The sequence below is a fragment of the Cenococcum geophilum genome (assembly GCF_001692895.1).
Source record: "Cenococcum geophilum 1.58 unplaced genomic scaffold K441scaffold_16, whole genome shotgun sequence".
Taxonomy (NCBI): domain Eukaryota; kingdom Fungi; phylum Ascomycota; class Dothideomycetes; order Gloniales; family Gloniaceae; genus Cenococcum; species Cenococcum geophilum.
The window spans coordinates 1,674,650-1,697,845 of record NW_027137574.1 but is presented as its reverse complement, the minus strand read 5'-3'; the positions used below and the strand labels follow the sequence as shown (position 1 = coordinate 1,697,845).

At 40.5% G+C, this 23,196-nt stretch overlaps 4 protein-coding genes across 4 annotated transcripts; 2 read left to right on the top strand and 2 right to left on the bottom strand.

Moving 5' to 3' along the window:
* Window positions 1-13,361: 13,361 nt before the first annotated feature.
* On the bottom strand, window positions 13,362-14,144 carry K441DRAFT_658406 (uncharacterized protein). The gene is made up of 3 exons (XM_067648345.1): window positions 14,070-14,144; window positions 13,937-14,018; window positions 13,362-13,876 (listed from the first exon to the last, which is right to left on the bottom strand). Exons 1-3 carry the CDS (start codon window positions 14,117-14,119, stop codon window positions 13,661-13,663), a joined length of 348 nt encoding a protein of 115 aa, XP_067505187.1. The 5' UTR covers window positions 14,120-14,144; the 3' UTR covers window positions 13,362-13,660.
* A 209-nt stretch (window positions 14,145-14,353) lies between these two features.
* On the top strand, window positions 14,354-15,799 carry K441DRAFT_676591 (DUF171-domain-containing protein; the record flags this gene model as incomplete). The annotated part of the gene is made up of 3 exons (XM_067650973.1): window positions 14,354-14,371; window positions 14,427-14,569; window positions 14,650-15,799. 3 exons carry the CDS (start codon window positions 14,354-14,356, stop codon window positions 15,797-15,799), a joined length of 1,311 nt encoding a protein of 436 aa, XP_067505186.1.
* Window positions 15,800-16,150: 351 nt separating this feature from the next.
* K441DRAFT_556031 (Coatomer, gamma subunit) lies at window positions 16,151-20,047 on the bottom strand (the record flags this gene model as incomplete). The annotated part of the gene is made up of 18 exons (XM_067643311.1): window positions 16,151-16,383; window positions 16,500-17,327; window positions 17,380-17,704; window positions 17,764-17,946; window positions 18,109-18,134; window positions 18,195-18,225; window positions 18,279-18,470; window positions 18,529-18,538; window positions 18,596-18,646; window positions 18,705-18,742; window positions 18,807-18,822; window positions 18,878-18,908; window positions 18,992-19,040; window positions 19,093-19,199; window positions 19,257-19,388; window positions 19,442-19,568; window positions 19,617-19,907; window positions 19,958-20,047. The coding sequence occupies 18 exons, from the start codon at window positions 20,045-20,047 to the stop codon at window positions 16,151-16,153; spliced, it is 2,760 nt and encodes a 919-aa protein (XP_067505185.1).
* Window positions 20,048-20,532: 485 nt separating this feature from the next.
* On the top strand, window positions 20,533-21,598 carry K441DRAFT_686522 (thioredoxin-like protein; the record flags this gene model as incomplete). Its single annotated transcript, XM_067651998.1, has 4 exons — window positions 20,533-20,585; window positions 20,648-20,830; window positions 20,900-21,258; window positions 21,429-21,598. 4 exons carry the CDS (start codon window positions 20,533-20,535, stop codon window positions 21,596-21,598), a joined length of 765 nt encoding a protein of 254 aa, XP_067505184.1.
* Window positions 21,599-23,196: the final 1,598 nt, after the last annotated feature.

Below are 23,196 nucleotides of genomic sequence, written 5' to 3'. Positions count from 1 at the left end.
GGGTGACTCTAATATCTCCGCTCCTAAGGTATTGGACTATAACGGCGTTATAGACCTCTTTATAAATTTCTATAAGGACTTCTGTTTCTAATTGTCCCCTAAGCCCCTCTGCTTTCTCTATATTTGGTTATATTATAATTATATATCCGGATATTATCTTTAGGGGGGTAGGCTCCCTATGCTATAGAGGCGCAGCTACGGCGGCCTAGGTGCGGTTTGCCGGTAGAAAGGGGTTTTATTTATTTTTAATTTTACTTAGCCGTTGGAGGATTTAGTTAAGGGTTTGCTAGAGGGGCGCCTAAGGTACGCTAGATTAGCGGAGCCATTCTACTAGCTATATTAGTTTGTTATAGCTAATAGTTACTTCCCTATAACTACGGATACTAGACGCGTCTAATAGGCTTTATATTTTATTAGATACCTTCTTAATAGAGGTCTTTCCGTTTTGTGGTGTAGTATTTGCCCGTTCTTGTTGTGGAGGGCTATTGCTAGGTGTGGTTCTAGTGGGCGCGCGCGAGTGCGAACCACCGTCGTTTGACGTGTGTCTCCCCTACGATGCATGCATCTCGGGGGGATTCTCTGGGTGTTTTTTAGGGTTCTTTTGGTTGTTTTTGGTCTTTTTGGGCTGGGTGCAGCAAGAGCTCCTAGGTATGTTATTTAGTATTTTAAGCTTAATAAAGGGACGCCTTTACCTTTAGGGAGAGGTAGAAAGATATAGTAGAGACTAACTTAGCCGGAGTTACTAAGAAGCTATAGTAGTAAGACTAAAAGGGTTTATTACGCTTTAAGGGTGCTATATATATCCCAAAGGACTAAGTAATTTAAGATGAAATTCTAAAGGTCTTCTATAATAACCCTTTTAGGGGTTACTATGGTGCTAATAAAACCCTTAAGGCTGTTTAAAGGAAATACTTTTAGGACGGAATATCTAAAGAGGTTAAGGACTATATATTAAGGTGTAATACGTGCTAAAGGATATAGATATCCAGGCATCGCCTATATGGCGAGTTATTAGTACTTCCTATTCCGCAGGGACCTATATTAGAATTAATAATAGATTTTATTATAGGCTTACCCCCTACTAAGATAAGAACTAAAGAGGTTGCTAACGCTATTCTAGTAATCGTTAATAGGTATATAAAGTTTTTAGGATACTTTACTATTATAATAATAATTACGGTAGCAGAACTAGCAGACCTGTTTTTAAAATAGTGGCTCCTATTTAGCACGCTAAGGGAAATCGTGTCTAATAAAGGTACCATATTTAATAGTACATTTTGGTCTTTATTCTATCTCTTATTAAAAATACGGTAAAGAATAAGCACTACCTTTTACCTATAAATAGACGGGCTAACAAAGCGTCTAAATACGTTATTGGAACACTACCTCCGCTACTATATCAATTATTAATAGGATAATTAAACATTGTAGTTAGCTCTAGCGTAGCACGTATATAATATAAGCATCTATAACAGCACAAAAATGACCCCTTATAAAGTATTGTTTAGGGTAAAAGCAAATAACCCCTAAAATGTTAAGAACATCGTTCCTAAAAGAGAGGCACTAATAGCGTCTAAAAGAATTAAGTAAATAAGAATTCGCAAAGAGGAACTTAAAAAGCACTTACTAGACGCCTAGGCCGTGTAAAAAAGGTACTATAATAAAAAAGAATTTGAGATAGAAGACGAAGTCTTACTATTTATAAAAAATATCTAAATAAAACGCATTAAGAAGAAGCTAGATTACCAGTAGCTTAGACCCTTTAAAATAGTTAGGAAAACTAAAGGAAACTAAGCCTATAAATTAGAATTACCGAAATCTTATCTAATATATCCTATATTTTATATTTCCTTACTAGAGCTATATTAGAGAAGAGATAGTACGGAACCGCCCCTACCTAGCAAAATTAATAGGGAACTAGAATAGAATGTAGAAGATATTCTAGATCAAAGATAGCGCTAAAAAAAGCGCAAATTTTTAGTTTATTAGGAAGGATACTTTTAAATATATAATAGTTAGGAACCTAAGGAGTACCTTTAGCTAGGATATAACACTGTAATTAAAACCTTCCTAAGAACTAAAGGTAAAGATTTAGAAATAGCTCTAGATATACTATAGGTAAAGTAATAGGGAAGACCCTATAAATTAAAACTATAGAATTAAGCATAGGCATTAAGAACGGAAACGCTTTACTATTATAATAGAGATCCTAAAATCCTATAAGAGGAAGCTCATAGGGATTTATAGGAGAACTACTAGGGATACTATTTAAAGAAGACGCTGTTTGAGAAGGAGTAGTAGTACTATAAGAAGTGGCCTTAGGGATTTAGAAAGATCCCCTAGGGATAAAAAGAGAGTATCTAGCCTAGCACTAGAGATATATAATAGAGTTAATAGTATAAAGAGGAGCAAAAGGATAGCCTATAAAGAATTAGAAATTTTAAGGAATTATAAGGCACCTATAGAAATACTACCCGTTTATTACATATAGGGATTATAGTAGTGCACTGCGTTTATATAGATTATTACCAAAGCTTAAAATAAAGGCATCCCTAAAGTATAAAGTTAATTCCTAATAATAGGGCATCCTAGAGGCACCTAAGAGGCACTATATAAAGCTATTTTATAAGGAGAAGAAAAGAGCTAGGTAATAACTTAAACACTAGTAGTAGTAACAGGAGCCTCCTCTTCCATCTCAACATTATTATTAATAGTATTATCGGCTCCTCCATCCCCAGAAGCATTAGCACTTCCACTAATATTCTTCTTAAAATAACGGGTACTAAAAGAACTAGCATAGGCGGAAGACTGGCGAGGAGAACGTTTATCTTAACCTTTATTGCTATCCTTAGTATTCCTAGGTTTTAAATCGGCGTCTAAATAGGGATTAAAGAAACGTTAGCTAAAGGAGTTAGTATAGTTCCTAAGTAAGTTACTAGAAAAATTTACCTAGCTAAAATAGCCTATATAAGGGTACGAATGTTATTATTAATAAGGACAAGCTATTCGTATATACGCTCCTAGATACTATATATCTAAGATTATTACGTCTCTATAGTAGTAGAAACCCTTATTAAATTAAAGAGTCTATAAGTAAGGGAAGACACCTTCTATCCCTACCTATTACTATTAGGATATTAGTAGAAATCTTAAATAGCGCGTTAGAGCCTATAAGTCTTATGCGTATAAATAGTAGGGATCTAGTATAATTAGCGAAATCTAAAATAGGATAGAATGGGAAATACTAGGATATAAATCTTTCTCCTACTGCGACAATAGAAGTACTTAGATTTATTTTCGCTAGAGCGAGGCATCTTATAGACGTAGGAAGGATCCTGCATAAGAGCATAAACGTAGCAATAATAGCATTTTAGGGAAACTGCTATAGGAGTAATAGACACTATCTAGGGCGTCACTAGGAGATAAATAATACTACCGCCGGTTTAGGGACGCGTAGAAGAACTATAAGCCATTATAAAAGAATACTTTAAGAAGTTAGTATCGTTATAAGAGATAAGGTGGGAATTCTATTACTTATAAACGCGTTAAAAAAAGATAATAAAGTAGTAATAGAAGTACGGCTAGAGATATAAAAGCTAAAGGGCGAGATATAATAAAAACAGCCTATTTAAAAACAAGATAAATAGTGTTATTAATGGAAGGATAAGTAAGAGACAACAATTATAAACAAAAAGAAATTAAAATAAAAGACGTTATTATTAAAGCCTATTTAGGTAAATAGGGATAGTAGTTAATTAACGCGTTACACCGGATAACCTCTAGATCTATTTATAACAAATTCCTAAAATTAGAGAGGTGAATCCCACTAAATTTTTATTACTATTATTAAAATCCTATTATAAAAGCATTATAAGAAGCTAGGGTAGGAGAAAAGCAGAGAAATAAAAGATAAAGTAAAGTTCCGCGCTAGTAAAGAGCTGGCGATAAGTCGTATTATAGAGTACCTTTCTACTAAGGGTTTCCCTAGTAGTTTTAGCCAGAACTTTATAAAAGCTTAGTAGAGGCGAAGTCTTAGAGGACTAAGACCTTAGAAAGGAAGGCAATTATAATAGAATCCCCTGGGAGGTATATATCCGATAAAACGGTAGAAGGTTTTATCTATATCCTATCTATATTCTAGAAGATATAGTTAAATAGGTTAGGGGTAAAAGGTTTTACTAGTGTTTTAGAAGAAATATATAGGAAGCTAATTCCCCTCTAGAGAAGAACTAGCAATTAGTCTCTAAATAAAAGTAGTTAAAAGCATTTATCCTTTAATACATAAAACTTATTTTACCTTCTACTTACCTTTGACTTACCTTCTACTTATCAGTGACACTGTTAATTAAATAATCATACGTTCCAGTCAGGCTAGCCTCTTATAATCTTAAAGTTACCTCTAGCGCTTAATCTTTTAATTAGCCTAGGTAGGGCTGGAGAGGTTCTAGCTACTTTTTAGCAGTGTTATAACTATTATAGAGGGTATTTATATTTTCCTTAGCGTTGCTAGTAACTATAGGTATATAAGAGTCTTTAAGCTCCTAGAGCATCTAGGTATTAGGGCTTATTTAGCTATCTTACCTAAAGGGTTATATTGTCGCAATCTCTCGCTATTAGAGGGACCTTTCTGCCTTTACGCGACGGCTTTCTATAAGGTATCTGTGGAGTTTCTATTTAGGTTATTATGAGATTTTAAGGGAGAATAGTAGTTATAAATAAAAGATATAAATAAATAATTTAGTCCTTAAAGCTAACTGCCCTTCTAAAAAGAGTAGAAAGGGTTTAAATATAAGGGGATCTTATAGATAGGGGGCTATAAGGACATGATTAGAATAGGATAGATTAGTAAGAGAGACAAATCCTTAAGGAGGTAAGGCCTTTAGGATTATAGAGACTATATACTACGGGTATATACCTCTAGTATATAACCGGCGACTATTTAAGGGGCGTTCGGGGGTTGTCCTAAGGGTAACCTAAGGTATCCGTAATAATATCCCTTATACTACCCCTATTAGTAATAATAGAGTGCGGCTAATCTACTTTAAGAAAGCATTTCTCCTTAATTAGGTTAGTAAACGCTTATATATTAATTATTTTATTAATAGAAAGGTATTAGATGTACTTTAAAAACCTATTAATAAGTATAAGGACCGAATTATATATTTATCCTTAGCCATCTTTAAATAGCGGAAGATCCGTAATAAAGTTTATAGTATAATATTGCTATAGCTTACTAGCAGGGGGAACTAATTTAAGTAGACCCTATAGCTTATACCTATAAATCTTATATACTTAATACTTCTTATAAAAGCTAATATACTCCTTTACTTCTTATTTAAGCCTTAGCTAGTAGTATTTACGCTAAAGTAATTTTACTATCTTAGCTTAACCATAATAGCCACCTAGAGGATTATTATAATTCTTTATAAGAATCTTCTATTATAGATTTACTTCTTATAGTACCTAAACCTTACTACCTTTATATAGTAGGCCTATTGGGTTTAGTTTCTAATAGTAGTACCTAGTAGCTTCTTTTTCGTTACGTTTCTAGTCTACTTTTATATTAAAGATAGTATAGGAAGTATCTCTCTATTATACCTTATAGATAAGATCTATTAACCTTTTAAATAGTTTTTAAGTAAAAGCTATTTTATACTGCTCTAAGTATAAGACTAGATAGTACTATAGATCTTATAACTCTTTAATGCGTATATATTAGGAAGGCCGCTATAATATTAAAGTTCTTTAGTTATTATAGGGCTCTGAGTTCTAATTGCTCTATAGCTTTACTATTAATTTAAGGGGATAGCTTAGTAATTAGGGATAGTGTATTACTAGGTTCTAAGAATATATTAGGGACGTCCTATTTAAGTATATTTAGACCCTTATTAGTAATAGACCAGGTACTAGCTAAAATATTAGTAGAAATTAATAGGGCTTATACTACTTAAGACTTAGTATATAGAGCTATAGGTACTTAAGCGTCTTATACCTAGAGCTTATTCTATAATATAGGGAGTAAAATATCTATTATCTATTTTCCTTCTCTTGTTTTAAAGCCTTTAGTATAATCTAGCTATTATAACGGTCTATTAGTAAGGTTATTTTCCCCTAGCTTATATTTAATCTTAAAATTAAATTACGTAAGCTCCTCTACTTATTTAGCTTATTAAGGTGTAAGCTCCTTTATAGTTATTAAGTAGCGTAAATTATAATAATCTAAGAGTATATAAGTAGTATAGCTTACGTACTTAAGGTAATATCGCTACTATTTAAAGCAGTTAACTATAGCTAGCAGTTCCTTATTATGGGTATAATACCTAATTTTAGGCCCCTAGAATTTTCTACTATAGAATACTACTAGTCTTTAGTAGAGCTAGGTAGCATCTAAATGCCTATTAGGTTAAAGTAGGATACTAATAAGGGCAAAATTTAATATATTAGTAATTATTATTAATAGCTAATCTAGGTTAAAATACCGCAGTAATAAAGCTTCTATAAACTTTATATAAAGTTTTTAAAAGGCCTCCTAAACCTTTCTAGGCTATAACTATAGTTTATACTATTTAGTTAGTCCCTTCTTAGTTTTCTTCCTTACCGCCTTTAAGCTTTTTACTCCTTAGGTTAGGTCTTAAGAAGCTTCCATAATATAGTTAAATAGGTATTAGGTAATATCTAAGTAGTTATAAATAAAGCGCTTATAGAAATTAGTAAAGCCTAGGAACACTTAAATATCTTAGTAGCTCTTTAGCTTTAGCTACTTCTAAATTATCTATACCTATAGGCGTTATAATATAACCCAGGAACTTAACCTGCTTAGTATTAAAGATATACTTTAACGCCTTAGCGTAGAGGCCCTAATTATCTAAGTGTTTTAGCACTTTGTGGATATATTACTTATATTAATCCTTATCTTCTAAGTAGATTAAGATATTATCTAAATAGATAATATATATATGGTTAACTAGTCCTCCTAAGGCTTTATAAATATATAATTAGAATATTATAGGCGCATTAGCTAGCCTAAAAGGTATTACTAAATATTTAAAGTAGCCGTATTAAGTCTTAAAAGCGGGTTTTTACTTATTCCCTTCTCTAATATAGAGCCTATAATAGGCGTCTTATAAATCTAGCTTTGTAAAGATCTTTACCCTAAATAGTTAATCTAGTATTTTACTAACTAGTAGTAGTAGGTAACGGTTCTTAATTATAATCTTATTAAGACCGCGATAGTCTATATATAGCCTTATAATCCTATCTAGTTTTAGAATAAAGAGAATTAGCGCGCTTATTAGCGACTTACTAAGCCAAATCTACCCCTTTTCTAGTAAACTATTAAGGTACTTCTATAGGATCTTAAGCTCTTTATAAGAGAGGTTATAGATAGGAAGATTTAGCGGCTATTTACCTTCTTTTAGATTAATTATATAATCGTACTCTAAGTTCTATAGTAGGACTTTAGCTCTCCTACCTAAAAATACCCTTAGTAAGTCCCTTAGGCCTACTAGAACATTTAATAAATTAGGGTTACGTTCGTCCTCTATATTATTATTAGGTAGGTCCTAAAGCTCCCTTAAAATACTTATAGGTAGCGTTATACGCTATAGTTGTTGCTTATATATATAGTTGCTACTATATATTATACTGTTTTATACAGTAGCTAGTAAATGGTAAGGAAATCCTTAACGCAGCGCTTAAGATACTATAGTATACTCTCCGCATATTACTTAAGCTAGAGTAACCTATAATGGTTAAAGTATCTTATAAGATCCTTAAAATCGCTACCTCCCTATAATATCTCCGCGACCTATTTAGTAGTTCCCTATAGGGTCTTTATTATAGAGGGGTTATTACCTATACTAGGCTCTATATTTATTTTATTATTAAATAGGGGTTAAATCTAATACTCCTTTAGGTATAAAGCGTACACTATTTTACCTAGAGCTATATTCTTTAGAATGTCCTTTAGGCTTATTAGTAATATACGCCCTTTTAAATCTTTATTATTCTACTATTTAAAGGCTCCTATTTTAAAGCGTATTTTAAGATCTACTTCTATAAGCTAAGGGTATCTAAGGATAAGGTTATAACCTATAAAGTTAGCTACCTAAAAGGGTTACGGGCTAACTACCTTAGTGCGGTTATATATATCGGCCACTAATACTATAAGCTTATAGGTACTATATAGTTTAATCTAATACTTATCTAGGAAGCCTATAATAGGTTTCCGCCACCTTTATAATAGGATAAGTTTATACTCTTTTACTAAATTATATTATATAAGATTAATTTTAGTGCTATTATTATATAGTGCTTAGAACCAACGCACCTTACCTATAGGGAGTGTTATTTCCAGCTTAATAGCAATATAGAAAGTCTCTCCTTTTATATCTTACCCTAGTTATAGCTAAGAGAAGTCTATAACTAGGGCTTTTCTTTTTTTAGATTATTAGTGCGGTTATTACCCTATTAATTTTTCTAATAAAATCTACCTCTAGAGTTTTCTCTTAACTTTTTAAAGTATTCCTATAAAGGTGCTAAATAGGTATTAGGTTAGCCCTAAAAGTCTTTCCCGTTATTTAAGGCTTCTAACTTTAACCCTTTTAAAGTTCTCTTTAAGAATAGCTTCTTTAAAGGTTGGGTCTGCCCTATATTACTACTAAAGTACCTACGCTTTTAATAACCCCCTAGCTTTCTATTAAAAGAGGTCTAGTTCCTTACTATATCTTTAGCGTTTAGAACTACTTATTTAAAATCCGTATATATAGTAATCTGCGATAGGGCTCCTACGCGCTTTATTTTATTATAAATCGCTAGCTTAATTCTAGCCTAGATAAACCTAATCTTCTCCTTTTTATAAATACTAACGTCCTTATTTTAAAGGGCTTTAGATTTATTTATTAAATATAAGTTTCTATAAAGTTTATAAACTAGCAGAAGTTATAGCAGTTAAGCTATATCCTATTCTAGAATAGCTCTATATTATTATATTATATAATATACGGATCTTAAGTCTATTTCTTTAGGAAGGTTTATAGCTATAACTATATAGTAATTTACTCNTTATTAAGCTAATTAAGTNNNATCTANTTTAGNNATTANTCTTTAATNTTNCTAATAATCTANTANNTACGCTCTTTAGTATTATCTTATATTATTAGTATCTTAAAGAAGTTATCTACCTTATAAACCTAATTATTTAACTATTAGGCGTTAGGTCTATAACGAAGTTCTAAATTATTAAAGGCCTTGGCTAGTCGGTCTATATCCTTTTTTTATTTATAGCGTAGATAACTCTTTAAGTCTTTTATACCTCCTTAGGTAGATACTAGGTAGCTCCTAGAAAGCCCTTAGCCTTAACTAGGTTATAAAAGATTTTATTTAGCCTAGATTAAGCTCTACTAGATTTAAACCTACCCCTAAAGGTTTCTAATATATTTATTAGTAGCTTCTTCCCATATAGCTTCTAAAAGCCTTATAGTAGCTTCCTAATATCTATTTTAAAGAACATTAGTTTAGGGCTCTTAACTTTCTAACCTTAGCTTTAGGGAAGCTCTGGTTATAGAGGTAGTATTAGTACTAGTAGCTAGTATAGATTTCCCTATAAGGCTTAAGTCTTAAGTTAGTAGTTAGTTTAGATTACCTAAAGGGGTAGGCCCGCTTAGTTTATAAGCAATCTATATACTACTACTATACTAATTATAAGTTGGTAGTCTTTTAAGAGGGTTTTAATTAGTTCCCTAGTTAAATATATTAATATATTTCTTTAGCATTTCTAGCTTAGGGGAAGATCTTAAAGTTACCTCTAGCGCTTAATCTTCTAATTAGCCTAGGTAAGGCTAAAGGGGTTCTAGCTACTTTTTAATAGTGTTATAACTATTATAAAGGGTATTTATATTTTCCTTAGCGTTACTAGTAACTTTAGGTATATAAGAGTTTTTAAGCTTCTAGAGCATCTAGGTATTAGGGCTTATTTAACCATCTTACCTAGAGGGTTATATTATTGCAATCTCTCGCTATTAGAGGGACCTTCCTATCTTAGCGTAACGGCTTTCTATAAGGTATATGTGGAGTTTCCATTTAGGTTATTACGAGATTTTAAGGGAAAATAGTGGTTATAAATAAAAGATATAAATAAATAATCTAGTCCTTAAGCTAACTACCCTTCTAAAAAGAAGTAGGAAGAATTTAAATATAAGGGGATCTTGTAGATAGGGGGCTATAAGGACACAATTATAGAATAGGATAGATTGGTGAGAGAGATAAATCCTTAAGGAGGTAAGGCCTCTAGGATCGTAAAGACTATATACTACGGGCACGTGCCTCCGGCACGTGACCGGCGACTATTTAAGGGGCAACCCAAGGTAACCGCAATAATATCCCTTATAGATTGTTAAAAGTATGTTTAAAAGGCATAGTTAATAAAAATCTATTAATTAAATCTATAAACAATATACGTGTATTTTTAAGTTTGGTGTTCCGCACGGACTACCTACTTTGTAGACGCTGGCGTTACAAGAGATACCTTATAAAACGCTCTCTATTTCTTAAGTACTATAACTATTTCTAATAACTCTTTATTATAAATATCGAAATTTAACTCTAATAGTATTATCCTTTAACTATAGTACGCTGCTAGGTGCTATATATCCTTATACTTCTATATTAGGCATACTCCTATCGCGAAGTCTAATACGTCCGTCTTAACTCGTTCTCGCCATGCTCACGTTCGTCCCAGTGTGGCCAAAAATTATGCGTTTTAAAACGATTACGATATCGTAAAATCCGATAAAATATCCGAATAAAATCCGATATCGGTTTTTTTTTAGTATATAGGTATTTAACTATTCCTAGCCCCTTTTAGAAAGAACTTCTAAGGATATTACTCCTAATCCAATCCTCTATACGAAGCTCTATACGAAGCTCTGTACGAAGCTTTACACGAAGCTCTGCGTAAAGCTCTGCGCGAAGCTCTGCGTAAAGCTCTTGCGAAGCTCTACGCGAAGCTCTACACGAGGCTCTACGCGAAGTTCTGCACGAAGCTTTATATAAAGCTCTGCGCGAAACTTTGTATAAAGCTCTATGGAAGCTCTATATAAAGCTCTACACAAAGCCCTATGCGAAACTCTGCACGAAGCTCTACGCGAAGCTCTGCACGAAGCTTTACACGAGGCTCTGCGCGAAACTCTGCACAAAGCTCTACGGAAGCTCTACGCGAAGCTCTGCACAAAGCTCTATACAAAGCTCTATACAAAGCTCTATACAAAGCTCTATACAAAGCTCTGCGCAAAGCTCTGTACGAAGCTCTACGGAAGCTCTGCACGAAGCTTTACACGAAGCTCTGCGCGAAACTCTGCACGAAGCTCTACGCGAAGCTCTACACAAAGCTCTACACAAACTCTGCACGACGCTCTGCACGAAGCTCTGCGCGAAGCTCTGCGCGAAGCTCTGCGTGAAGCTCTGCACGAAGCTCCGCACAAAGCTCTGCGTACGGAGGCTCTGCACGAAGCTCTGCACGAAGCTCTGCCCGAAGCTCTACCCGAAGCCCGAAGCTCTACCCGAAGCCCGAAGCTCTGCCCGAAGCTCTGCCTGAAGCTCTACCCAAAGCTCTACCCGAAGCTCTACACGAAGCTCTGCGCGAAGCTCTGCACGAAGCTCCGCATAAAGCTCTGCGTACGGAGGCTCTGCGCGAAGCTCTGCATAAGGCTCTACACGAGGCTCTGCACGAAGCTCTGCATAAAGCTCTACGCAAAACTCTGCGCGAAACTTTATAGGAAAGTTTTGCAAGGTATTAATTTTTAGTGTTCTATAGATATACGCACGTATAATATACGTATATTTTATAACTAATAAGAACGTAAGGTTGCGCGCACGATAGACTAACTAAGCTAATAGCAGCTATATAATATCTACTTCCTGCTTTAATATCCTACTAGGGGGTAGAGGGTTAGAAGGGAAGACTTAAGATTAGTCTCTAAAGCTATAGTTACTAGAAGAATCTATTATATAGTAGAGATTTTAAGTTAAAGTGTGCGATCTAATATATATTACGATAAGCGAATTAAAATAAATCGATATCGGATATCGGATTATCGGATATCGATTTATTTCAATTCGCTTATCGTAATTTTTGGCCACACTGGTTCGTCCCGTGACACCTACGCACGTACCACAACACCCCCTATATCTTAATCACGTTTTCCTAAACCTATTCTGTTTCTTTGTCAAACGTCTTGGAATTAATCACGCATTAATATACTTAGCACGGTTAATAGCTAGCAATTAATCTTATTCGCAACTGCTTAGTCGATCCCGTAACACTACGTTTAACCCCTACCTACCGGTATTATAGAGTAGACCGGTCGCGGGCCGCAGTGCTACGGCCGCATTACAATGGCTGCATAGCGGGTAGCTATACTGCCGCTAGCTGCGAGGCTAGAAAGCAATACTGGTACTGTCCGCCGTATACGATTGGAAGGGTACGCGGGCATCTGCCCTCCGGTTTAACCTTATAGCTCGCACCCTACTATATAACGACCCCAACGCTAGCATCGTACTACTATTCTACCGGAGCTTACACCCTACAACCAACAAGACTTCGCGCCGTTACACCTACGAACCGACCCCGCCGCTAGCACCGTACTACTACCCCGAACCGACAAACCTCGTGCCGATATGCCTACGAGCCGACCCTATCGCTGGCACCGTACTACTACACGAACCGATAAGCTCCGTGCCGATACGCCTACGGAATACCAACCCCGCGCTAGCACTGCACTACCACACAACACGACTATAAGTACCGCACTATACTGCACTATACCGCCCTATACTGCCCTAAAAGCCAATAAATACCACCTAAAACACCTATTCTAGACCGGAAATTTAGAATAATATTTTAGGGGACCTGGTATAGATACGATAGGAAGCCGTAGAGCTACTGGAAGCGAGGAAAGGAACATGCGAGCTTTAGCATAAGCGTTTCCTAGCAGCGAGGATAGTAGCGAAGCTGGCGACAGAGGCCAGGCTATACTTAGGGCCCGACGAGTCAGTAGCCCAACGATCAAGCAAGGAGGACCGAACCGCCGGAGCCACGTAGACGGAGGACACAGAGGCGCTAGGGTAAGGCTAATATATCTTTGCCTACCCACCCTCCCCTTTCCTATCTATATGCATCTTACCTCGAGTTTAAGAGGGGGTACTACCATGGGACTCACCCGTTCTCACCGTGCTTACGTTCTTCCCGTGACACCTACGCACGTATGTACCACGACACCCCCCATATCTTAACCACGTTTTCCTAAACCTATTCTGTTTCTTTGTCAAACGTCTTAGAATCAATCACGCATCAATGTACTTAGCACGGTCAATAGCTAGCAATTAAACTTATCCGCAACTGCTCAGTCGATCCCCTGACAATTAGTAACTTTAATTAATAGATCTTCAGAATCGATTGTTAGAAGAAGGCGTAAAACCTAAAATATGGATCTGGGATGACAGACTAGAGGAAGATTTGTTTTCTCCTTCGTACGAAGTGTTAGCATACGAACCATACATTGAGGCATCTAAGTTCCTGGAATAAATTATTCCCAGCCAATCAATGCGCGATAAAACAGCTTTCCCAGAATGTATCGCTATGCTACGCTATGCTAAATGCACATCATCCGCATCCACCGCCACAACAACCACCATATTTCAAACCCAGGTTTACAGAAGTGTTATCGTCAACCGTCCTGATCCTTCTTGGCCGGCCCCCAGTGCCTTCTGCACGATACCCGCCGGGCCGTGGCATCGGCTGCGTAGGGCGCCTGCCGGGAAGAAACTCGCTGTTGCTAACTCTGTAGGGTGATCCTCTGGCAGCTGCATATGAGTCCAGCTATAGAGGGTTAGAGCTAGAGCCAAGAATTTGACGGTTTTGCGATAAGGTGTTACGTACCGAGAAGAGGGTCGTTATATATAGCATCACGAATATGAAAACATATTCGAAGAACTTTCGTATGCTGACCGCAAGAGGTGGGCTGCAACGCGTTTGTCAGTGTGAGTATAGTTAGGGGAGAGGAATGAGTTACCTTGGGAGAACTTCGCCATCAGCAACATAGTTTTCTTGCTCTGCAGACATAGTGGGCAGTAATAGAGGCTAGTAGTTCGAACACGCCTGGGATTGAGGTGATGTGAATAGGTATAGAGTTGATCTGTTCGACCGTGGGTTGTTGTTGCGGGGTCTGCGGCGTCGGCGGCGCAGCTCTTTCGACAGGGATGGTCGTTCACGGGAGGAGCGCTACGGCAGCGTGCTGCATAGTTCACATAGAAGAGACTTCATGTGAACCTCCATTTCGATAAATACTGCTTTATAATGTCCTCCAACTTAAAAGTATGTCTCCAAATAACTAAACTGGATAGTGTGGCTTCATCTAACATGAATCTAGAAAAGGAAACGCAATGTTGTTCTCCACCAAGCTGCTGCTACGCTTGCTTCGGTCGACACATCAAAGCCAACTGCGGTCTTCCAGCCTACAACAGGCCGCTCATACACTTTGAGCATAGCCTTACCTGGCAGTGTCATTGCAAAGTACTACAAATCCCAAAAAATTACTTCCTACCTACAGTCCTTGGCTTTCACAATGTCTCCAAACTGACCTCGTGACCTAGTGCCCAAACCTATGACCTTAAAATCGCACTTGCAGGCCAAATTGCTCGAGCTGCCTCTGTCTTTTGCGTAGATGAAATTGTCATATTTGACGATGGCCAGAGCCGGAAAGCGTTCCACCGCCCAACTCATTCCTACTCTCAAAACTACCTTTCGAAAAATGCAGGCTTCGACCAATCTAACTACGCAGACCAGTCTGAGCCCGACCAATTTCTCTATCACGTTTTATCTTACTTAGAGACTCCGCCACACCTACGGCGGACTCTGTTTCCGATGCACCCAGATCTGAAAGGCGCGGGGATGCTGCCAAGTCTGGACATGCCCCATCACCTCAGGCCAAACGAATGGTGCCAGTATCGCGAAGGAGTGACCGTTGATCCTAGTGTAAATCCGCACACTACCTCTGGAGACCACTCTTCACCGATGAAAAGGCAGAAGAAAAGCCCCAAAAACGCATCAGTCTCAGCTAACGAAAATGCTGCTCCCACATTCGTGGACTGCGGTCTCTCATCCCCGATCCCACTCAGCCTTCCAATTCCCCCAGCCACCCGCGTTACGCTCAAATTCTCAACGCCCACCGCTCCCCCGTCTTTCCCCATGCTATCGGAGGCTGATATTGATTCCCTGGGTGCTGAAGCGGTCGACCCCTCCGCTCCGCGCGAGGAGGCTGGATACTACTGGGGCTACACGACGCGGCGCTGTTCTTCGCTCTCCGCTGTGTTCACCGAATGCCCGTTCGACGGCGGCTACGACTACAGTATCGGCACTTCAGAGCGTGGCATCGCTGTCTCATCTCTTACTGCCATTCCACCCGTAACCGCAAACGGCAACGGCTCAAGCGCACCTGCTGCTGCAGCCCCTCTCTCGAAATTCCAGCACCTGATACTGGTATTTGGCGGGGTTGCAGGTCTTGAAGCGGCTGTTGCTTTCGACACCGAATTCGAAGCTCGAGGAATCACGAAGGATAAAGCGAACGAAGTGTTTGATGCTTGGGTTAATCTGGTTCCTGGGCAGGGCAGCAGAACCATTAGGACTGAGGAAGCGGTTTGGGTGGGTTTGATGGGGCTGAGGGAGCTTGTTGTGCAGAATGGGTCTGATGGGGTGTTGTACGGAAAAACCAGCGGAATTAGGCTTCTGGGGAAGCAAAAGTAGCCGTCGGTATCATGGAAGTTGTTTGAATTCCTTATGTTCACAATGGCATGGTTTGTGTTGATATTTTATTGTTCCGTAAATACAGCCACCACCCGCAAACTCTCAAAGGCACCATTTTCTAAGGATAAATAACCTTCTACTCTTCTAACATCGTCTCATCACTCACGGACCAAAACTAAATTATCAGTTCCAATTTTCCATTTTCACTATCATGAGTTCAATCAGATCCAGTAATCAGCCATCTCTATCCAGGCTATTCGCACCATTGGCATAGACAAGTCCCCCATGCTTTCATCAGTACTTGCTGATTTCTATCTCCCTAACACAATTACGCTCGCACACTAAAAAAAATTAAGCCACGCTACCAATCACTAAAGCCGCGACACCCTCCTCCTCAGCCCGAACTTCAATCTTCATAGTAACACCATTCTTTGCCGAGAACGCCATCCGTACCATCGCAGCCACCTTGCCACCGGTGACTGTCTTGCCGTACAGCTTGAGCGTGTGTGTCGAGGTGGACAGCGCGACCTCAGTACCTTCCAGGGGTTGCAGGGAGAGGGTCTTTGTGAGTTGCTCCGTAGCATCTGCGCAAAATGGAAAGTTAGCCACTGTGATATACTTACAAGTGAAGATCCAAAGTGATAAATTGGGTTATTTCGGAGAGGCAAGTTAATTGAAAGTTTGGAGAGAATGGACGTACCGGCAATGCTCTTTGTGTTGCTCAATTGCAGAGTCTCTGTCGCCTCTTCTCCTGCACCTGCCTGTTCCCACACATTGTCGAAGCTACCCGCATACACTGGGACAACGTAATCCGCGCCGGTCAGCTCCAGGTCTTCGACTTGGTACTCATCGTCATAGCCATCGCCCTCTTCTGGTTCACCAGTTGTTGGGTCGATCTCTTTGCTGGTGAATTTGAGCACATTGGTGAAGGTGGTCGCAACGAACTGTGACTCGGTTTCTAGACGCTTGAAGGAGACGTAGACGGTTCCAGGTTCGTTTGTAATGAGTTTTGGTGCTGGGATAATGAAATCTTCCTCTAGTTGGACGTCACCATCCTCGTCTGCGGGGGTGGATACGACGGACACGTCGGTGAGGACGGTCTCGGGAAGGGTATTCTTGATCTGGAATTCGAGTACCACATGATCCTCGAAAAGATGCTTGACCGCACTAACAACATACTCCGTCTCAGACTCAGTCATTTCAACCACAGAGCTGGACTTGAGTACACCGCCGTAGGAAGCCAGCTCGGGGATTGCCTGTAATTGTGCTGCATACTTCTGGGCAGCAGCAGTAGCGGAAGCGGCAGTCTCTGCTCCACCTCTTGATGCTGGTTTCGGGCCGGTGCTCGGGGCTTTGAGAGTGGGAGTAGCGGTAGTGAGCTTCTTCGTTCGGTCTTCAGCGTCAGCCTGTTCCCTTGTGACGATGGGAACTTTAGAAAGATCGAATGGCCGTTCGAATGTATCACGTCCATCTGCTGTGACGTACATAACAAGCTGGTGCTCAAGCACTGGAAGAGAAAACATAGAATCTAGCCTAGTCAGCGATTTAATTTGATAAAATTGGTCTTCGCCCATGCTCACCATTTCGGATAAATCGAGTCGCCATGTCGTCATCTTGATCCATCAGTCTCAAGTTCAAAGCTGCTCTATCTCTTATTTCGTCGTCGGTATCGTCAAGACACCGAGTAAGCAAGACGTGGACAGATTTCTTGACATCGGGATCTTTTTGCCCGACCCCAAATTTCGCCAATGCGGTGACAGCAGCAGCTCTGACAATAGCATTTTCAAGGACAACCCGGTTGTAAATGTAGCGGATGTATTTCGTCGGATGAGGAGTGCTGGGACCTTCCCTGCCTAGGAGGTGCAATATTCTCACGGCCAGTTTTGTGAACTCGCAGTCTTCAATCTGTTCGATCTGTTAGTTGCAGGCTGCCGCATGGCTGTTACAAACCTGGTACAACGCACAAATTCGCAGAGTGTGGCAAGTGAGTCCTCTTTCGCCTCGGGCACAAAGCGAATAAGATCAAATATAGCCTCTACTACTGCTTTCTTGAAGTCGTATCCACCTTCATCCCGGAGAATGCCACTCAAAAACGAAAGCACACCACCTTGTTTAGCTGGGAACTTCAAAGCTAAAGTTCTTACTGCCTAGAAAAATAGTTAGAAAGAGTTGTGTAGAAAGAAGATGAATGCGAATGAGACGATTATGCATCGCTAATAGAAGTAGCGCGCGGCCCACAACAAGAAAGACGGTAGAAAGAATAGGATCCAGCGCGAAAACTAGGATTTTGATGCATAATGATTGCCTACCTCAACAATGGTAACCTTAAATTCGTCTAATAAGAGAAACTAAATTAGCCTTAGTCTCCAAAATGGGTTCGAAAAAGATAGACTACCAGTGATTTCGGCCATGAAGCCGGTAATTTGCTAATTTCCATATTAGCTTTGTACCACTTTCGATATGACGATTTATAATATACCTTCATTAGCCTGTCTACACTTGACTCGTTTCCAGTCTTTAGCAGAGTGGTAATGGCGAAGGTAGCAATGGATCTATTGCTGTTGGTGATTAAAGTTTCCATGTCAGGATTACACGAGCGAACTGCATCAGGCTTGAATGAAGCGAATTGGGAGAGAATTCGCAATGCTGCGAACTTGGTCACTGCTCTAGGCTGTTGGACAGTCAATTGGTACTGCATGGACAAGGAGAAAGGTGACAGAAACACATACGGAGGTTAAGCTGGAATTTTCAGCTATCAGCAAGTCATTAGCAAATAGTTCTTGAACAGGTACTTACAAAAGCTGTAGGACATGAATCGATTGAACCACTTCGGCATCTGTTACGTCCCTATAATTGGAAAGCCTTCAGCATAATAGTCACCGAAACGGCAAAATCTGGAACGAACCTCATATCGCAGATGGCCTTGGCAGCTTCAAAATTCACCTGCTTGAGCATTAGATTTGTGATTCTTAATATATCTTGAATGGAAATGGGGAGATGTCCAAACCATTTCTGATTTGTGCCTATATTGAATGTCAGTATTGTACAAAATTATATAAAATCAGTCGAATATCATACCTTAACCATCCGTCGAGAAGCTGCATCATAGCTAAACACCAAAACGGTTGTTAGCGTAAATTTAATTAAAATAAACCATAAAGAAATAAGACCATCCTCGGAGGGTGAACGTACGCTTCCGCAAGCCTGGATCTTCTTCTGCAAGCTTAGCGGCAAGCCGAACCTTCATTTGTCAGAGAAATTAATACTAAGGCGGTTCTTCGAGCAAGCCTTACGAGGATAACTGTAGCTGCCGGTGACTTGACAACTCCCGCAGCAGAGTACTGCTGCACCATTTTCACTAACGACATTCTATCTGTCGAGCGCATTTGATAAAGGAGACCTATTGGACATATGAATGAGACCTGGAAATAGATTTGTCTTGCGCGATTCTACTAACCGATTGCGTGGTACTGTGTCATATAATTTGTTGAAGCTTGAAGGGCGCTGTGGCTGCTACCGCCAAAGCCAAGGCTAAACCCTCCTGATGATTTGGAGGTAGATGCGGCCTCCTGCGTTTCGCTTTGCCATCCTTTTAGTAGAATTAGTAGGTGTACCACACTACAGAAAGAAGACTATGCTCACTCCGGACGACATCGCGGGCGACGGGAAGCAGATGATAGGAGGAGACCAAAGCAGCAGAAGATACGGAGGGTGTCTTATCGACAATTGCAGTTTTGATCAGGCGCTCAATTGCTTGGACAGTGCTAGCCTATGGGAAAATTAGTACTGCAGTGCTAGGGCTGTCATACGGACATACATCAATTACGCGACATAACGCCCGGATGGCATTCGGCCTATAGATAGCATCACTTCCAGTTGTATCCTTCATAATACTTGAAGTGACCATTATCACATCATCTGACGAATTTGCGAGCTCTTTGATGATTAGATACATCATTTGGCGCAGGCTAGGGTCTTTCGATTGAAATAGCTTCGAAATGCCGAAAAATAACGTTGTCGATTCATTTTTAGCGAATGTCTCGCCCGTGAAGAGAAGTAGCGCAAGCTTTGTTAAGATAACACGGCATCGTCGAGGCGATATTGGACTCTATAATTTGGGTAAGCAATTGAAGCTTGCTCTGCAATAATCCACGGTACCTGATTGAACACTCGAGCTTCCTGAAAGACCGATGTCTTGTCTACCGACATTATCTGCCCGCTATCCTCATCCTTCTTATTGTAACTCATGTTGGAGGCGAAAAGAGCCCCGGGGAGAGCCCAGGATGGGTATTAAAGGTAGAGTAGAATCGCGGGGGGGTTTCAACGTGGCCTATTCGGAGGAGGTTCTTGGGGCGCGGAGAGGCGTTTCTAGGCAGTACGTATCGTACTAACTAGAGCAAAGAAATTGGGCAGCGTGACCGCTAGAAATTCGGAAGGGAGGTGGTTGTGGTGAATATTTTGTGGTGGGTTGACGATCATGGTATGGCGAATCCGGAGTTGCACTACGAAATCTTGGCGGTGAGCCGCATTCTCAGAAAACACCGTCGTCAGCTCCACCAAGGCAACAATCACCATAAAACCTAGGATTTCTACACTCCGCAGGACATCTTTCACCTATTCAAATTTTCTATCGTTCTATTGACACCGGCTTCCTTTCCCGCAAATCTCGCTGTGCAGACGTCCTCCTGCCTGTCCACAAATTACTTGGAGGGGCAATCCACAAACCGCCCAAGATGGACATGCCAGTCAATGTTCCGGTTGATGATCCAAATGCAGACACTGAATGGTAGTAATTATGGAATATTCTCGATAATAATGATATTTGCTAACCACCCCGCCGCACTGCAGGAATGATATTCTTCGAAAGCATGGAGTGATACCCGAGAAGCCACCGTCTCCGACTCCCATGATACAAGAGGCTCTGGAGGAAGCTAGACGATTAGCGCACGAAGATAGGTTAGAAGGCAAAGACTTAGACGAGCTAGCAGAGCTAGAAGATGAGGAAGATGAAGATTTCTTGGAGCAATACCGGTATGTGGGGTCTATTTCTTGGTCAAACAGGGTTATTAGAGATATGAAGAATGTCTTACAAGAGTCTAGGAAGAAACGCTTCGCAGAATTATCGACAATCACAGCGGCATCCGTATATAACCAAGTATACCACCTTCAAAAGCCAGACTACTCGAAGGAAGTGACTGAAGTGTCCAACAAGTCTTATGTATTCGTGCTCCTCACTTCATCGCAGGGCACAAATGTCGAATCAAGATTGTTGATTGAGATATGGAGAGCATTGGCTCAGCGATTCGGAGATGTAAAGTTCTGCCAAATACGCGCAGACCTCTGTATCGAAGGATACCCTGAGAAGAACACGCCTACGGTCCTAGTCTACAAGAATGGAGATATCCAGCGACAGATCGTAACATTGCGGGAACTGCGAGGCAGCCATACTGTGGCAAAAGGTATGTTAAACTTTTCTATGTCGAATACTTGTTTAGTGTATAAGTCCAGGGGTGAGTAGTCAAAGACGGAGAAAAAGTCCAGCCACGGGATTTCTAGAAGAGGCTTAAGCGACCGAGTCTCATGCTTTGCCAGATCCCAGATCCATCGCTAAGAAATTATCTTTCCACAGATTTGGAGAAAGTTCTCGTGGACATTGGTGCAGTCAGTCACAACGATCCGCGAATGCAAACACGGAATAAACAGACCGATGAAGCGCAGGCGGGTTCGAGCGGGATCAGGCAAGGCAAGACGAGTCGCACGAACAATGGCGACGACGACGATGATAGTGATTGGGATTGAACCTCGGAAATTCGACACGCGCACTTGTCTAGTCATGATGACTGGGTTTGCTATTGCATGAAGCCAAGACGTGGAATGGCAGCGGCATCTAAGGAACCCAAATCACGGGTTGGATTGCAGAAGAGTGGAGGGATTGCAGTAGAGAGATTCCGCTCTCGAGACCGGTGGAGATATGCGGGCTTTTGCGGACTTTTGGTGGCTGCTGCATAGGTAATCCTCATTGGACAGGGAGCTACTGGCGAATAGACCATGGCAAAGACGAGCACGAGGGTGTCACACTATGGAAATTGGACTTTAACATCACAGGTCATCGTTAGGCTCCGATAGGACACGCAAAGATTCAACCTGGTGCATGAGGTCGCTCCAGGCCGTCTAGCTGCAGAAGAGAACTGCCGCTGATTTACCCCGCTTACCTGAAGCCATGACAGATGACTTATCCGCCGCTCAGCCCGAACCCGCTTGGCACCTTGCTTAGATAAACCTATGCATACATATTTCGCAGTGCTGACTTGTCGTAGTCGCCTCCGACGCTATCCCCGTTTCTGATAGCCCTGCGCCCGTGCATTAAGGCTTCGGCCTGCTCAACCGACCTCAAGCGTCCTCGGCCAATGTTGCATATGCGCCCGAATCCAGACACGGGAGGTGCAGTAAACTCTGCCCTCCACCACGAGATGGCGTAGCAACGGTCTAGCAGCCATCGTCTTCCTCCTGGATGCAATGACGATGAAACTGCCGAGTTTGCTACACTCCCTCATGTAAAGCCTTTAGAAACTCGTTGACCGGACGTTTCAATACGATATACGATGATCTTTGCCACATCCAGGCAACAAATATGCCCTCCGCGCGACCTCAATGGTGGTTGCTAATGGGTGCCGTTGGGTGGCCATAATGCTCCCGAAATTATCCATTGACTCTCCAATGACTCTTGACAAGCTACCTAAACCCTCGTCTGTTACGGTCAAGCTAACAAGCACATTATTTCGCCCTTGAAGCGGTATGGTGCAATATTCGTCAACAAGGGATGCGATTTCGATGTCCCACATAAAAGAGGGTGGGGGTTTTGGACCCTGGATGATCAAAGCTTAAAGCCCTCCCTTCAAGCTTCCTTGAACCCTAGTGGCTATAAGCCCTAGTGGCTCTAATCTCATCCAACCCAAAGCCAAGTTTCCGGTTTCTATTGTATCACCCATTCAAACCTTCTATCGTTCGATGTCAATCAATATTAGTTATTTACCTTGTCAATGGTACATCGCATCAAGCAAGCCTCATCACGAAACTCTATCGAAGAATCAGACTGCTCAAATTACTCAAACTACATTGCATTTTGACCTTCTCCAATACTTGGCGTTGACGGATTGAAGACAGCTCGGGCCCGACTGCCCTTGCCGCTCCACGGCCGTGGTGTAAGCCACGATGCGTTTCTTATTGGCGCTATCTAACCACGTCTAATCATAAAAAACGCCCTGCCCAGGCAAGCCATGCGCCACTCAGTGTGTGTTCCACATCATTGCTCTCCGTTCCTTGCTTGCTGTGTGACTTTTGATGCAGATCGACACATTCCAGTTTCTGCATACGCTTAGATGTCTGAATGCCTAAAC

What these genes read in the sequence shown, in the direction of transcription:
- K441DRAFT_658406 (XM_067648345.1), bottom strand. Translation starts at nt 14,119, where the DNA reads ATGTCTGCAGAGCAAGAAAACTATGTTGCTGATGGCGAAGTTCTCCCA. An exon ending in GATGGCGAAGTTCTCCCAAG is followed by an intron (nt 14,019 to 14,069) that starts GTAACTCATTCC and finishes AACGCGTTGCAG; the next exon opens with CCCACCTCTTGCGGTCAGCA. An exon ending in ATATAACGACCCTCTTCTCG is followed by an intron (nt 13,877 to 13,936) that starts GTACGTAACACC and finishes AACCCTCTATAG; the next exon opens with CTGGACTCATATGCAGCTGC.